The 14,857-nt window shown below is 37.6% G+C and overlaps 1 protein-coding gene across 1 annotated transcript; it reads right to left on the bottom strand.

Moving 5' to 3' along the window:
* Positions 1 to 408: 408 nt before the first annotated feature.
* PSMC2 (proteasome 26S subunit, ATPase 2) lies at positions 409 to 13,816 on the bottom strand. Its single transcript, XM_065938995.1, has 12 exons — positions 13,660 to 13,816; positions 11,909 to 11,946; positions 11,302 to 11,383; positions 10,085 to 10,184; positions 5,712 to 5,843; positions 5,240 to 5,312; positions 4,788 to 4,883; positions 3,954 to 4,118; positions 2,993 to 3,080; positions 1,069 to 1,271; positions 757 to 853; positions 409 to 669 (listed from the first exon to the last, which is right to left on the bottom strand). The coding sequence occupies exons 1-12, from the start codon at positions 13,727 to 13,729 to the stop codon at positions 512 to 514; spliced, it is 1,302 nt and encodes a 433-aa protein (XP_065795067.1). The 5' UTR covers positions 13,730 to 13,816; the 3' UTR covers positions 409 to 511.
* Between the last annotated feature and the right edge of the window lie 1,041 nt (positions 13,817 to 14,857).

Below are 14,857 nucleotides of genomic sequence, written 5' to 3'. Positions count from 1 at the left end.
TTTATTATTCAGCATTGTAGGGAAAAACAACTATTGAAACACATGTGATCATGTGCCTTGATGGGCCACTGTGATAAGGGAAGAAGAGTATGATGAACAGAAGCATCGGCGCTGGAGCAATTAAACTTGGCCTCAAATCTCAGCTCTGTGACAAGGAAACAAGGTAGGAAAATTCTGCATCTGTTAAACCCACCTCACTGGGCAGATACAGTGGCAGACACAATGAGATAATATAGGTACAGCATCCTGCCAGCATATGTCTAGAACATACGTGGTCAAAGTGAGCACTTTGCAATTTGGAACCTTTAAATGGTTAGTGAGTCAAAAAACAGCTTTCCTGTCTAATGGCATTAAATATCACCCTTTATTGTACCGCAGAGAAAAAAAGACATCGGGGAAGAAAGCAAACAGTTTTGAAAACCATTTATTTTGTGTGTGAAATGGTTACTAAGAAACCTGTATAAGGTCAGGATTCCAATGGAAAGAGATGTTTTCACAAACACGCCCGGGCTCAGTTGTATGTCATGTAGCGGGGAGTAGCACTGAACTTGGCATAGGACTTAATGACCTTATTGACAGCTTCCAGGAAATCCTTCTCAGTAGCGATTTTTCGCCGTGCTCGGATGGCAAACATCCCAGCTTCTGTGCAGACGCTTCTGATCTCAGCACCTTTTCACACAAAAAGAAAGCAACAGACTTAAATAAAGCCACCCAGACAGAGAGGCCAACAAACAGAAGCAAGACCTGTTCACCTACCAGTGCTGTTTGGACAGAGTCGTGCTAACAATTCAAATCTGATATCTCTTTCAACACTCATTGAACGGGCATGAATCTTGAAAATGTGAGTCCGACCCTGAAAATAGGGAAATTGACAATGTTAAAATGGAAAATAGCACAGGAAGGAAAAAATTTCAAGAATCCCTTTTCTAAAGTGAAATGATGGCTGATTCATGTCAATGTATGACATAAACCACTACAATACTGTAAAGTAATTAGCCTCCAACTAATAAAAATAAATGGGAAAAAAAAAAATCCAAATAAATAAATAAGGTGAAATGATGTTCCCACCTCTAGATCAGGTAAGCTAAACTCAATTTTCCTGTCCAGTCTCCCCGGCCTCATGAGTGCTGGGTCCAGAGTGTCAGGTCTGTTTGTAGCCATCAGCACTTTAATGTTGCCTCGAGGATCAAACCCATCCAGCTGATTGATCAGTTCCAACATGGTCCTCTGCACTTCATTGTCACCCCCAGCACCATCGTCAAAACGAGCCCCTGAGAAGACGGGAGGAAAGATATGATCTCCACATTCACTCAGAAAAGCACTCTGTCTGGTGAATATCACACCCTCCAGCCCAAAGGAACCTCTCAGTTATAAGTAAATTTTGTGCTTTACACAAAACTAATTAGAAAGGGTTCATCATAGGTTTATTTAACATAGGTTCTTTTAAGTATTTTTTAAAATCTTCTTTAAGCAATTTTGTTTTCTAAGTCACTCAAGAACACCTCCATTGTTTGACACAATATACACCTGGACTAGGTAACAAAAATACATGCAAACTTTAGCAGTATAATGGTATTTGATTATATGTAAGAAAATGCCATGCTCTTCTAAAATTCTCAAAACTGTCAAAAATATGGCTAAATCCATAATGCAGCAGAACTGTAACAGCCTACTGTCACACCAATTTGGATATATTAGAATACTCTAGTGTCAACACTCGCCTTCATTTCAATCAGTATAGCGCAAAAAAAGACCTCCGGATATATATTTTTTCATTTTAAAATTGTACAAATACATACTGTTGTATTAATGTATTATGTACAGTATCAAACACCAAAATGAAAAATTGTTAAATGAGATTAAATATGAACCAAAATTCCAGTACTTCCTTCCAGTACCCTAATACAGTTTTATACAAAACTATATATACCCTAATAGAGTTTTATATAAAATCCACTTTGGAAACCATGGATTCAGAGCATCCTCATATCATAAGGCTTATTCCAAAGGTATTACAAAAATGACATCAAGGTCACCACACCACATCCATAGACTGGTCAAATTACGGCCCTTGAACATTTACTAAAGAATGTCCAAAGCCCACAACACCCATCAAGTCTAAAGGCAAGGCTAACAACCAGTCCCCAACCAGTGCTACGGTGTCCACTATACTTTTCTTCACTGAGTTCATTAAATCACAACTGTCTAATGACGTAACACTTAGCAGCTAACAAAGACTATTACTTGTATAGACTGTAACAACAGCCAAGGAACAACAGAACAGAACAAAATTACAGTAAAGCTGTAATTACTCTTTTTATAAGAGAAGCAAACTGGAGCTCAGAGTTAGTTAAGACAACTGGTTTAGATCACACAGCTAATACTGTATTTCATCAAATCTATGAAGCCAGTAATATTATTTTATGTACATTTTATGAACTAAGTAAAGTTGCTCAGTCGTGTCCAACTCTTTGTGACCCCATGGACTGTAGCCTACCAGGCTCGTCTGTCCATGGGATTTTCCAGGCAAGAATACTGGAGTGGGTTGCCATTTCCTTCTCCAGGGGATCTTCCCAACCCAGGGACTGAACCTGGGTCTCCAGCATTGCAGACAGACACTTTACCATCTGAGCCACTAGGGAAGCCCATTTTATGAACTACTACCAATTAAATTATGCCTCAACTGCTTTCTGATCCAATTAAGTGAAGCTGTATCTCAAGTAAGGAGTTGCCAAAGTGTGAAAATACGAGTTCTGTGAATGAAATTGGGAAAGTTCAAAGATAAAGACTGAGAAATACCAATGCTATTTAATGCTTTTCCCCTTTATGGTATAGTCCTACTATTAGATCTCTGGCTCTCATGTGCCAAAGTTCATAAAAGAGTTGAAATTAAAAATTTCACACAAGATTAACATATCAAGGACCTCCACACATACTACTATAGAATCCTCATGAAACTCAGTCCTAAAGTTCTCTGAGATACCATTCATACCTCCAATTGCATCAATTTCATCAAAAAAGATAAGGCAGGCTTTCTTTGTTCTGGCCATTTCAAAGAGCTCTCGAACCATTCGAGCCCCCTAATGAAAAAAATAATTTGTTAATTCAGACCTGGTCTAAAATCTTGTTTAATAGGTTATGCTTCAAACTTTTCAGTATTTCCAAGTATTCAACTATCATTACCTAAAATTTTTTCACAAAGATTAAAGTGTGTTACCTATTCCATCAAATTAATCTCACTAGGTTTAAAGCACTATTAAGTAATTTCATGATTCTGTACTTATTAAATAGTCAATAACTTTAAGACTTGAAGAGATCAAATTAACACAATTAAATAAAGGTACCATTTCAATCAATAAAACTTGCAGAAATAAAAAATCTGATCACTTGGCATTTCTGATCACTGAATTTGATTTGTAAGTTTTGATCAAAGAATAAAAGTATATCTCCACATATGAAGATCCTTTTCTAATTCTCATTTTAAGTATACTAATCATTAATGTTTCAATGTAATATATTCAGCCCTAAACTTACTCCCTAATGAAAAAAAAAGTCTGTCTGTTTTGTGTACATATACCCCTCCACACACACATATATAGACAATCTCTGGTCTCTTCATCAAAAGAACATAAAACACAGCCCCTGAAGTAAATACACTTTCTAATACACTCTCTGGGCATTGCTAGAGTATTTATCTTATAAACCAAATCTGTAGAAAATGGTACCCTTCAGTAGGGAGCATACTGATCAAAAATGTTAAGCAGTTGTTTATTTCCAAATAACTACAAGGGAAGACTTGTGGCTTCTAGACTTTTAACTACTAATTACAATCCATCAATCAAAACATTTCAGGTCTCAAGCTTTTGATGTGAAACCACCATTTTAATTTCATCTATGCTTTATAAATCTTTCCTAGAGCTACATATTCCTTGATTATGATCAATTTACTTTACCTCACCAACATACTTCTGTACAAGTTCAGATCCAATAACTCGAATGAAGCAAGCATCAGTCCTGTTAGCAACTGCCCGAGCACAGAGTGTCTTGCCGGTACCCGGTGGACCAAAGAGCAGCACCCCCTTGGGAGGCTCAATGCCAAGGTTAACAAACCTCTCTGGCTGTGAAGGAGACATAATTTTTACACTTACCCCTTCTCTATAATAAAAACAAGACTATCTCTACATCAATATTTTTAAACCAAAATTATTAAGTCACAATTTATGCATTTGATCTAAAGAAGAATTTTACTTATTCTACCACATAAGATCCAGACTCATTAATACCCAAGGCTTAATGGCTTTTAAAGATATCCTACTATCCAGGGTTGACAAAAACACTTTTTTCCCCTAATTTAAAAAAAAAAGTGTTTAAATAACAAAAGTATTATCTCATATTTAATATTTTGGTTTTTTTGCATTATCCCCTAAGCTTAATTTGACTCAATTTAAGACCATTTCTTCTTGATTTCATTAAAACACATTGCTTCTTTTATAATAACCTACCTATAACATATTTAAGATATTTATAAAGGTTATATCTCAACCTCCCTTGTCACTCTAAATAGATTTCTTTTTTTTGAATAGGGTTGGCTGCTCAATCCTTTTGCCTTCTCTTCTGGAACTTACCAATTCTCCACGCCTTTACCCTCTACCCCATCAAAATTTTTTATTTAGGAAAATAAAAATATTTAAAATGAATGTATAGGCAGAATTTTAGTGCACAGTAGGCAAAAGGCTGTCATATCTTTGTACAAAGAAATTTAAAAAGCAACAGTCTCAGCCACTTACATGAAGCAGTGGGGTCTCAACTACTTCTCGAAGCTTCTCAATCTGCTCCTTACAGCCACCCACATCGCTGTATGTAACGTCAGGTTTTTCCTCCACCTATGAGAAGGACGAAAATGTACAATATAGAGCCACACGCTTTTGAATACTAATTGTTCTATCCAGTAGAGTAGACCCAATACCCTAAAGAAAAATCAAGACTTACACCAAGTAAGAATTTTAATAAAAACTGAATACACTGCTGGTGTCCTAGACTCACAAGCTGTACTACCTGTTAAAACACTACGTGAGAGACGAACTAGTAAAAGACTGATGAACCTTCTCATCTGAAAAATCTCTTCAGTATACATGCACACATTAACATTTTTTATCAGTTAAAACTTTCAACACTTTTTGAGATGAATGCAACTGTATTCAAATTCCTGCCATTCCTTTTCCCTCCCGCAGTTTCTTACCTGCATCATGGTAACTGTTGGGTCAATCTTAGGAGGCAGTGGAATGTGAATCTGATACTTATTTCTGTCCACACTAAAGAGGTAAAAAAAGACCCTCACTAAGACATACAAAAAAATATACTGAATTATCATGTGTTCTACATACATTAATTACATTAACTCACTTAGTCCTTATAACCATTCTAGGGCAAGTGCTTCCTCCAGCTACACCATGTCACCTTAAATAGACCAGCAAATTCAACTCTAAAATTTTGTACTTACTTTAATCCTGACATTTGAGCCCATGAAAGGCTAAGTAGGGGTGGGAGGTCAGGAAGCAGATGCAGAAGAAAGGATATTCAACCACAGTCCTCTACTAGATTACCCCCTGGTAATCCATGACACCCAGTTCATTCAAAAGAAAGTCAAGGACGTGAATGTGACATGGCATTTTTAATGAAAGATGAGTATTTACTGTAGATAGAAATCTTACCCAACTCTCATCCCTTCTTCAATGTCGGTAGGTGCCACCTGATCACTGAGGTCCACCACAAACTTGGCAAACTGCTTCACATTGATAATGTACTTCGGGTCCTCTGAGTCAGCATTGATTATCTTTGTGCATCTAACATGGCAAAAGGCTTGATTAGAGTAAGGAACCTCAACCACTAATAATGAATTGAAGTAACTGAATTCTCTCCTGGGCAAGCAGTACACTACTGAGCAGGTGTGAACTGCAGAAGCTGGGCCACTGTTAAGGATCCCTCTCCACAGAATATGCTCAGTCCCAAGGGTCTGCTCAGCTTTAGTCAAGCCAATAACATTTCAGAAGATATATTCCCCTGTAAAATTAAACCCAAACAGTTCATCATTAGGAAGTTCCCTTTCTTGATTTTCATAACTATATCCCTTTATTAGCGATACGCCTCTGTATCTTCAGGTATTCTCCTTTTTATTTTTCTTATTAAAAGTTGTCATCTTGTCTTATATCATGTTTTCCTAAATCTGTTTTCATTTTTCCCTGAGTTTATATTTCAAACCCATTTGTACTGTTGCTGCTATTTTTAACTTAAATATATTTCTTCCTATGGGTTATGGTGAAGGTGAATTTGCTATCCCACATACATCACAGGTGTAGAAGGAAATGGCAACCCACTCCAGCATTCTTGCCTGAAGAATCCCAGGGATGGGGGAGCCTGGTGGGCTGCTGTCTATGGGGTCGCACAGAGTTGGACACGACTGAAGTGACTTAGCAGCAGCAGCAGCAGCAGCAAACATCACAGGAGAAAGTAATCTAATCCCTATTTGCTATACTATCTGCTTACAGAAGAAACACAAAAACAAACAGAACTCATATGAGAAAAAGTTTATAAGCTATCGCAACAAATACAGGGAAATACAAAGTAGTCTCTGGAATGTGCATTTAGGCAGAGCTAAGAGTAAGGTAAAGAACGCTTTGTCCTTGCAGCATAAATTGTGGACAGGACTCCGTTTTCTGTTATTAGCCAAAGTCTACCAGGGAAGTATAATTTTAAACAAAGTATCCATCACTACTTTATCTGACAGACCCTGCCAACACAGATTTTTTTAATCCTCAGCTGAGAAAGACCTCAACTTGCAAAGCGTTGAAGTAAGGACTTTTGAAAACCTGTTCATCCTTAAAAGCAAAGAGAACACTGGCAAAAACAGTCCAAATCAACATTCTCAGAATTCTGGAAATTACAGGTTTAGGGAAAGGGAAAAAAAAAAAAAAAGGCTAAATCCCAGTAAGAACAGCAAGTGTTTTGCATTTAAACTCACTTTAATCCCATAGCCCTCTCCCCACCTTTGCGGAAGACTTGAAAGCCAACAGCCTCCCAGCCATGGTGAAGGTGGGAACAAGGAGCCTCCCAGCGGGAAGGCAGGGATGAAGAAATAGAGCTCCTCCAAAAGCCCAGCCTCAGAGAACTCCTGACCTGTCTGACAGCTAGCTAAAAAGCCCCGTTCTCAGCATTTGTTTTTATCTGACCTGACTCAGAGTTCACTGTCTACAGACGCCCTCCCCACAGGGCATTTATTGGAAACAATCAGTGGCAGTTATTTAACATCAACTGTCTGAAGCAGCATTTACCAGTTGGGGATAACAAGAGGTTGACCAAAAAACTTCAAAACAACAGGAACAAACCCTGGGGAAAGGAGAAATCTGAGTTCCAAAACTGACGTCCAGTTTCCATCAAACAGTTATGAGACACAAAGACAAGTAAGATACAGCCCATACATAGGGGAAAGGCAGTCCGAAGGAAGACACTGGTCTTACTAAACAGAATCTTTAATCTGTGTCATAAATGTTTTTTTTTTAAAACCAAAGGAAACCATGTCTAAAGAATTAGTGGGAAGTGTGAGAACAATGTCTCACCCAACCGAGAATACCAAGGAAGAGAGAAATTAGACTGGAATATTATTTGGCTATAAAGAATGATGTTCTGATACAAGCTACAACATGAATGAAGCTTAAAACATTATGTGAAGCTAAAGTCAGAAACAAAGGGTGATACATTACATGATTACATTTACATGAAATGTCCAAGATAGGCAAAGCCATACTGAGAGAGTAGATTAGTAGCTGCCATGTCCTAAGAGAAAGGGGAATAGGGACAGTTAATGTGTTTGGGGTTTTGTTTGGAGGTGGTGAAAATATGTGGCAAAAGGTAAAACAGAAGGTACCAAGAAATGCTGGGGCAAGGGGTAGGATGGTGGTAGTGGTGGTACTAACTTGACTGAAAATGAGGCAGGTGTGGAGGTGAGACAGGAAGGGTGATTAAACATAAGTGAACCTGCTGCTGACATTCCCTAGACCCCTACCTCCACTGTTCTTCCAAAATATTGGAGACTGGAAACAACAGGAGACAGAAGACAACTTCTCTAGGAAAAATGAGCGTCCAAATAAAAAGATCTAAAGATACTGACACTGAAGGCTCCCCAAATAAACATTCAATCATATAAGCTACAGTGATGTTTAGGACAGACATGCTTCACTGCCGAATCTAGAGCATCTATCAGCTTTTTTGCCTCCCACTAAAACAGAAGCCCAAAGATTATCAGACATCTAGCATAAAAGACACACACCATGCAAACCAGTACAGCCACTATGGAAGAACAGTGTGGAGATTCCTTAAAAAACTGGAAATAGAACTGCCACACAACCCAGCAATCCCACTGCTGGGCACACACACTGAGAAAACCAGAACTCAAAGAGACACGTGCACCCCAGTGTTCATCGCGGCACTGTTTATAATAGCCAGGACATGGAAGCAACCTAGATGCCCATCAGCAGACGAATGGATAAGGAAGCTGTGGTACATATACACCATGGAATAGTACTCAGCTATAAAAAAGAATGCATTTGAGTCAGTTCTAATGAGGTGGATGAAACTGGAGCCTATTATACAAAGTGAAGTAAGTCAAAAAGAAATATACCAATAGAATATATTAATTCTGTATAATTCTGTATCATATAATATGTGTACATTAATACACATATATATGGAATTTAGAAAGATGGTTAACGACAACCCTATATGCAAGACAGCAAGAGACACAGATGTAAAGAACAGACTTTTGGACTCTGTAGAAGGCGAGGGTGGGATGACTTGAGAGAATAGCATTAAAATATGTATATTACCATATGTGAAACAGATGACCAGTCCAAGTTTGATGCATGAAACAGGGCAAAGCCGATGCACCGGGACAACTCAAAGGGATAGGATGGGGAGGGAAGTGGGAGGGGGGTTTGGGACAGGAGGACACATGTACACCTGTGGCTGATTCATGTCAATGTATGGCAAAAACCACCACAATATTGTAAAGTAATTAGCCTCCAATTAAAATAAATAAATTAAAAAAAAAAGACGCCAAGCAAGAAAAGTAGGGAAAAACCATCTTAGAGGAAACAGAAACATTTCAGTTTAGGCTTAGCTTCCTTAGAGACGACGACAACATATTATGACCGTGATATAAGAACAGGACATTCAAAAAGCAACAAAACATATACACCAAAAGAAAGAAAAGTTCTCAGAAATTAAAAACTTAAGTGAGGGGGGAACAAATCAATACATGGACTCAAAGTTAAGAAAAGATCATGAAAAAGTAGAGCAAAAAGACACAGAAAAGCAGGAAAGAAAGATTAGTGTATCCAAACAATCCAGTATCAGTAACAAAAGTCCAGAACAGAGGACCAAGAAAATGGAAAGAAATCATTTACAAATAGTTTCAAGAAAATCTACATACTGAAGGACATGAGAGCCCAGCACCACAGATAAAAAAAATGTTTAATAAGAAGTAGGTATCATACTAGTCATTAGCACAATACAAATTAAAGTGAGCTGGGTTTTTTGCCCAAATGGCAAAAGTGTAACGTATCTTAACACTGATCAGGCAAATATACATTTCCCTCAAAACCTTTTGGTTTTGAGTTTAAACTGGCCGAACCATTTTCTTCTCCACACATTTCAAAACGGTAAATACCTCTGTCCCCGTTCCACTTCTAGTAAGCTATGCTATAGGTATGTATGCACATACACAGAAAAATATTTAACATGAGTGTCCAAAGGAGCACTGATGTCTGAACATCATCGCTTATGAACAGTGAGGAGGGAAAGGGAGGTTTTTCCATTTTGCTCTGTATTTTCCTATATCATTTAAATCTTTTATATGATTATGTCTTTGCCTATTTCTTGAATTATTATTAAAAGCATAAAATTTTAACCCCAGATACTTTTGGAGAAAGCTTTATTTACTTGAAATATGGAATAAAAATTCTTTATGAACTATTGCCTTATACTCAAAAGTACAGATAAAAAATAAATTTCCAGAGACCATTATGCGTACCTCGCAACCTGCAAAGGCTGTTCACTCTGGAGTGTTTGCTTATCCGCAGCCAAATCCCAGAGTGCTGGTGGAGCCAGGCCAGTGTCAGACTCTTTAATACCTACATAAAGAAAGATCACAAAACTCACTGAAATGTACTGCAAGCTTTCTCAACCTCAGCAATACTCACATTTCAGACTGAGTAACTGGTTGCTGGCATGGTCCTGTGCATTCCAGAACAGCTGGGAGCATCCCCGGCCAAAACGTCAGTCTTGGAACCCCGGCCATTACATCACTAGCACCACGTCCCCGTCAAGATAGGAGAATCAAGAGGAGTCCAGATACTGCCGAATGTCCTAGGGGGATCACCCCAAGTGAAAACTACTGCCCCAAAGTATACATAGGCCAAAAATGTAATGCCATGTTTGACATTTTTTTTGTGCTTGTCAAATACTATAAAACTTCACCACTCAAGTTCTCAAGAAGAAAAGTTTCCAACTACTAGGCCACAGTCTGCTTACTTCAAGCAATAAATGCCATGTAAGATTATATTTTTATTCAAGAAATTCTGACTTGTTTATTAGAGTCTATTGAACTTGGCCTTGACCAACAGAAACATTACTTGCTTAAAGGATGATATTTCTTAATTGCTAAGCATTAAACTTGCTTGTAGAAGTAGTGAAAGAGATTATTAAATGAGATGCAATTTCTTAACAGATAAGGGGAATTTTTTTTTTTTACATTTTATTTATTTAGTTTATTTCATTTTTTAGTTTATTCTCTGTGAAAATAAAGTTACACATACTGCTTTACACACTTTGGCAGAAATAATACATAATTTAAATCTGGAAGACTGGATTTTATAATACTCCTTGTTAGCAATTAAGAGTAGAATAGGGATGACTAACAGTAGACATAAAAAGCTTTAAAAAGTGAAAGAAAAAAGGAAACAATAATAAAAACTTAGAGTATATTAGTTTAGTGCATAATGGATTTTTGTGGTTAATATGGAATTCTGGTGCTGATTCTATGGAAGAATTCTCTTCTATTTTGACTTTTAAAGTGAAAACAAACTATAAGAGGAATAGCATATTTATTTGTAGCAAATAGTTTTTGGTAAAGGATGACTTTTTAAAAATGTATGATTAATTAAAGAGTAATATTTGTATTTCCACTCCTTTAATATAATTAAACCATTACACATAAAGAAAGGAAACAGAAATAAAATATATTTATACCTGTGAGCTCATTAATTTTCTTGAGAAGTTGTTGAATGTCATCTTCAACCTGTTTGATCTGCCTAGAGTAAGTGCTCTGACCCTAGGAGATAAAGGATATCAACAATTTATCAAACTATATTAACAAAAACTTTTAAGTTACATTGTAATAGCTGTTATTGTCCTAAAGCTTGTAAAATGAAAGTACAGAGTTTCTTATTTTCAGAACAATTCCTGAACCAACCTATACCCCCCAAGCAGGTAACACACCATCATGCAAGATAATGAATGAACATGATACCTGAAATTATCTAAAATTGAGGCCCACTTCTATGCATTAAAACTTAGCATTTCAGTTAATTCATTTTCATACATTTTCAATACAGTAAATGTTTGTGTAAATTATTTCAAATATCTTTCCATTTAGTATTACACTTTAATTACAAATAATATAAAAATGATGTATAAGCTTCTGATTTATTCTAGATAGAAACTGTAGATATATAACATTTTTCAGTGAAAATTAAACTGCTGAAAGTTTCTTCTAACTATTCTGGAAACACAATACCAACAGAGTCCTTACTTCAACACAAAACATCTGTATTTTGTAGATACTGAAAGGACTTACATAAGTTTTCAGCAAGGCGATATCCCCTTCGTCCAGCGCTAAAAGAAGAGAGATAACACATGAAATTCAAACAAAACAAACTTGAGCTTACAATTTTTTCTATTCAATTCAAACTACACCAAATGAGAACTGTGCAAAGTTGTAGTGATATAAATATAACCATCAACTAGTTCCTGGACTCAAGGAACTTTTATCTAACTGGGCAAAGGCAGATTCTTAACATTATATAAAATAACTTCAGAGTGACATAACAAGAACCGAGAGCCCAAAGACTTTAAGAATCAAGACGACTTGAGTACTAGACCCAGCAGGGTCATGCATTTGCTAAGTTACCTTGGAAAAACCACTTAATTTCTCTGAGTATCAGTTTTCTCACCTGAAAGAACATTAGCCTCATTGTTTCTTTAAGATCAAGTAAGACATGAATTTAGAAACATAAAAAATTCTACACATTAGTTATAACTGTATCCAAGGGATAAACCTGTTAGTATGTTTATAGAATTATAACTTATCCAGGGAAATACACAGATGAAATGTTAAATCAATGACTAAGTTTTCCACTGGGTGACTGAGCACCTCTTTCAAGGAAAAAGAGTGAGATGAAAGTGGAGAGGAAATGCTTCTTTGAAGGTTGGGTGACTATTAAAACAGGATGCTAGGAGAGGTTGAACTTGTTCAGAAAGGAAAGAGTTAAGAGAAAACAAAAACCAAAAAACCACCATAAGAACATTTTAAAATAACCTATAAGAAACAAAACAGCATAAACATGAGAATGCAAAAGGAAAGAAATCATGAAGGAAAGTGTTGCGGGTAAAGGGTCAAGTGATATGGTCTCTAAGGAGAGTAATCCAGCATTGTCTATAAAAATGTCAAAAAAGAAAAAAATTCAACTGCATTTCTAAAATTACCCTACAGCTTGTGTTTGTGCATGTGCTAAGAGTTACATGAACAAGGTTATTCATTGTTCTATAATGGCCAACAGATTAGAAGGAAATGTCCATCAATGATGATTAATTCATACGTGACTGAACGTCCAATAATTTGGATTTTATACAGTTCACACTGACTCTATATAATGATATAAACTAATTCTTAAAACATAGTAAGGTTTTTTTTAAAAAAGCAAGATGTACAGAAAGTTACATTTATGTTTTTCTTTTTTAAAACGAATAGGAATATATAAGCAAACTTGCTTGTATGTACACAGAAAATGTATAGAAAGATGAGGCAAAATGGCAACATCAGCTTCCTCTGTAGAGGGATGGCTGCGGTCAAGGATGACGCTTTTCAATTTATCTTTTTCTCTTTGGGGTTTTGAATCATGTGAATGCATTACCTAGTCAAAGGAATTTTTTTTTTTTTTTATAGTTAGGTCTCAGGATCCTGGCGCTGCAATGATAACAGCAAGTTGTCACTTGAGGGGGCGGAGGGACGGAAAAGAGGGTCCAGGGAAGCAACCACCACCAGGCGGGGAACTTTTCAAGGCCTGCAAGACCAAGTGGAGTGCGTGATTTCTTCAAGGCCTGAGAGATGCATGTGAATGAACATTTCGATCAGCGAGAGATGAACACAGGCCGTGGGACAGAAAGAGGGGACAGAGAAGACAGCCGGTTAACCCGGCTGCCGCACCAGACTAAATCACCAGCGGCACAAAAGCGTCAGAGCGCCAACCTGGAATCCACCGCCCTCCCCCAACGCCGGGCCAAGACTGGTCCTGACGCGGCCCGGAGCCCCCGCCTGTGTCAACTGACCTCGGATGGGCTTGTCGTCCTTCTCATCTTCTTTAGTTTTCCTCTGATCAGCACCGAGGTAATCAGGCATTTTAAGGGCTCCAAGTACCTCAGCTCCTCGGTGATTACACAGCACCTTCCTCGCTTCCGGTGGTGCCCCCACCTTTCCCTTCCTCACCGGAAGTAAAGCTGGCTCCGCGGGCCTTTTTACTGCGGCGCCAGGCAGAAGAGCGCCCTGGACGTCACTTGCTGGCGTTGCACCCGGTGAAGCGGGAAAGGGGGAAGATATCCCAGTTTGAGGGCGAACGTCGCTCTCCTTCAGCCTCTCACTGTGGCGAGATCCCTCAGCAACACATTTCAAGACCAATACAGGCTCAAGTTGCTGAGTTTAAATCCTGCTTTAGTCATTTACGCTATACTTTGGGGTAACTTCTTTAATCTCTGTGCTTTAATTTTCCTCGACCTCAGAGTATTGTGGAGGCATTAAACAACGACGTTTGTAAAGTACCTGGCTTATTAGATATGCAGTGAGTAGTGGTTTGTTTTATAGAGTGAACGTAAATAGAAGTTGTTCATTAATTTGATGTTAACGACGGATCAGGAAGTAAATTGTTTCCATTTTTGAGCTCGCTGCTAAGGAGTGGTACCGTCTTCAGATACAGGGAAGTCAGGGAAAACAGGTTTTGAAAGAAATGAATTCAGGAGATGAGGAACAGAAGAGAGCAATTAGGAGACAATTGTAGAATTTAGAGAAGAAGAAAAAAAAAGCCTGACCTTTCTGTACACAGCAGTGAAAAGGCAATCTACAGAATGGAAGAAGATACTTGTAAGTCATGTATCTAATAAAGGGTTAACATACAGAATATATAAAGGATTAAAACTTGGTCCAAAGGTTAGAACTGGAGGTCCAGAAGTTGGGACCCAGAATTTTTTCTCTGTGGGAGCCCATGTTCAATCCTTGGTGGGAGATCTAAGATCCTGTAAGCTATGTGGTGTCTTCAAAAGAGAATAGAAAAATCTAAAAAACTCAGGACAAAACCTGATTCTTTGAATAGACAATGTACTTGAATGGATCTCTCCAAAGAAGTTCTACAAATGGTCAACAAGCACAGGAAAAGATGTTCAGCATCATTAGGCCCTGAGGAAATGCAAATCAAAACTATGAAACATTATTTCATACCTGTTAGAATGGTTATTATCAAGAAAAAGGAAAAAAAAA

This window comes from Muntiacus reevesi, chromosome 6 (genome assembly GCF_963930625.1).
Source record: "Muntiacus reevesi chromosome 6, mMunRee1.1, whole genome shotgun sequence".
In the NCBI taxonomy this organism is placed as follows: Eukaryota; Metazoa; Chordata; class Mammalia; order Artiodactyla; family Cervidae; genus Muntiacus; species Muntiacus reevesi.
This window is presented reverse-complemented; position numbering and strand designations above follow the sequence as displayed.

What these genes read in the sequence shown, in the direction of transcription:
- PSMC2 (XM_065938995.1), bottom strand. Translation starts at nt 13,729, where the DNA reads ATGCCTGATTACCTCGGTGCTGATCAGAGGAAAACTAAAGAAGATGAG. An exon ending in CAACAGTTACCATGATGCAG is followed by an intron (nt 4,884 to 5,239) that starts GTAAGAAACTGC and finishes TCCTTCTCATAG; the next exon opens with GTGGAGGAAAAACCTGACGT. An exon ending in TTGAGACCCCACTGCTTCAT is followed by an intron (nt 4,119 to 4,787) that starts GTAAGTGGCTGA and finishes TCTCCTTCACAG; the next exon opens with CCAGAGAGGTTTGTTAACCT.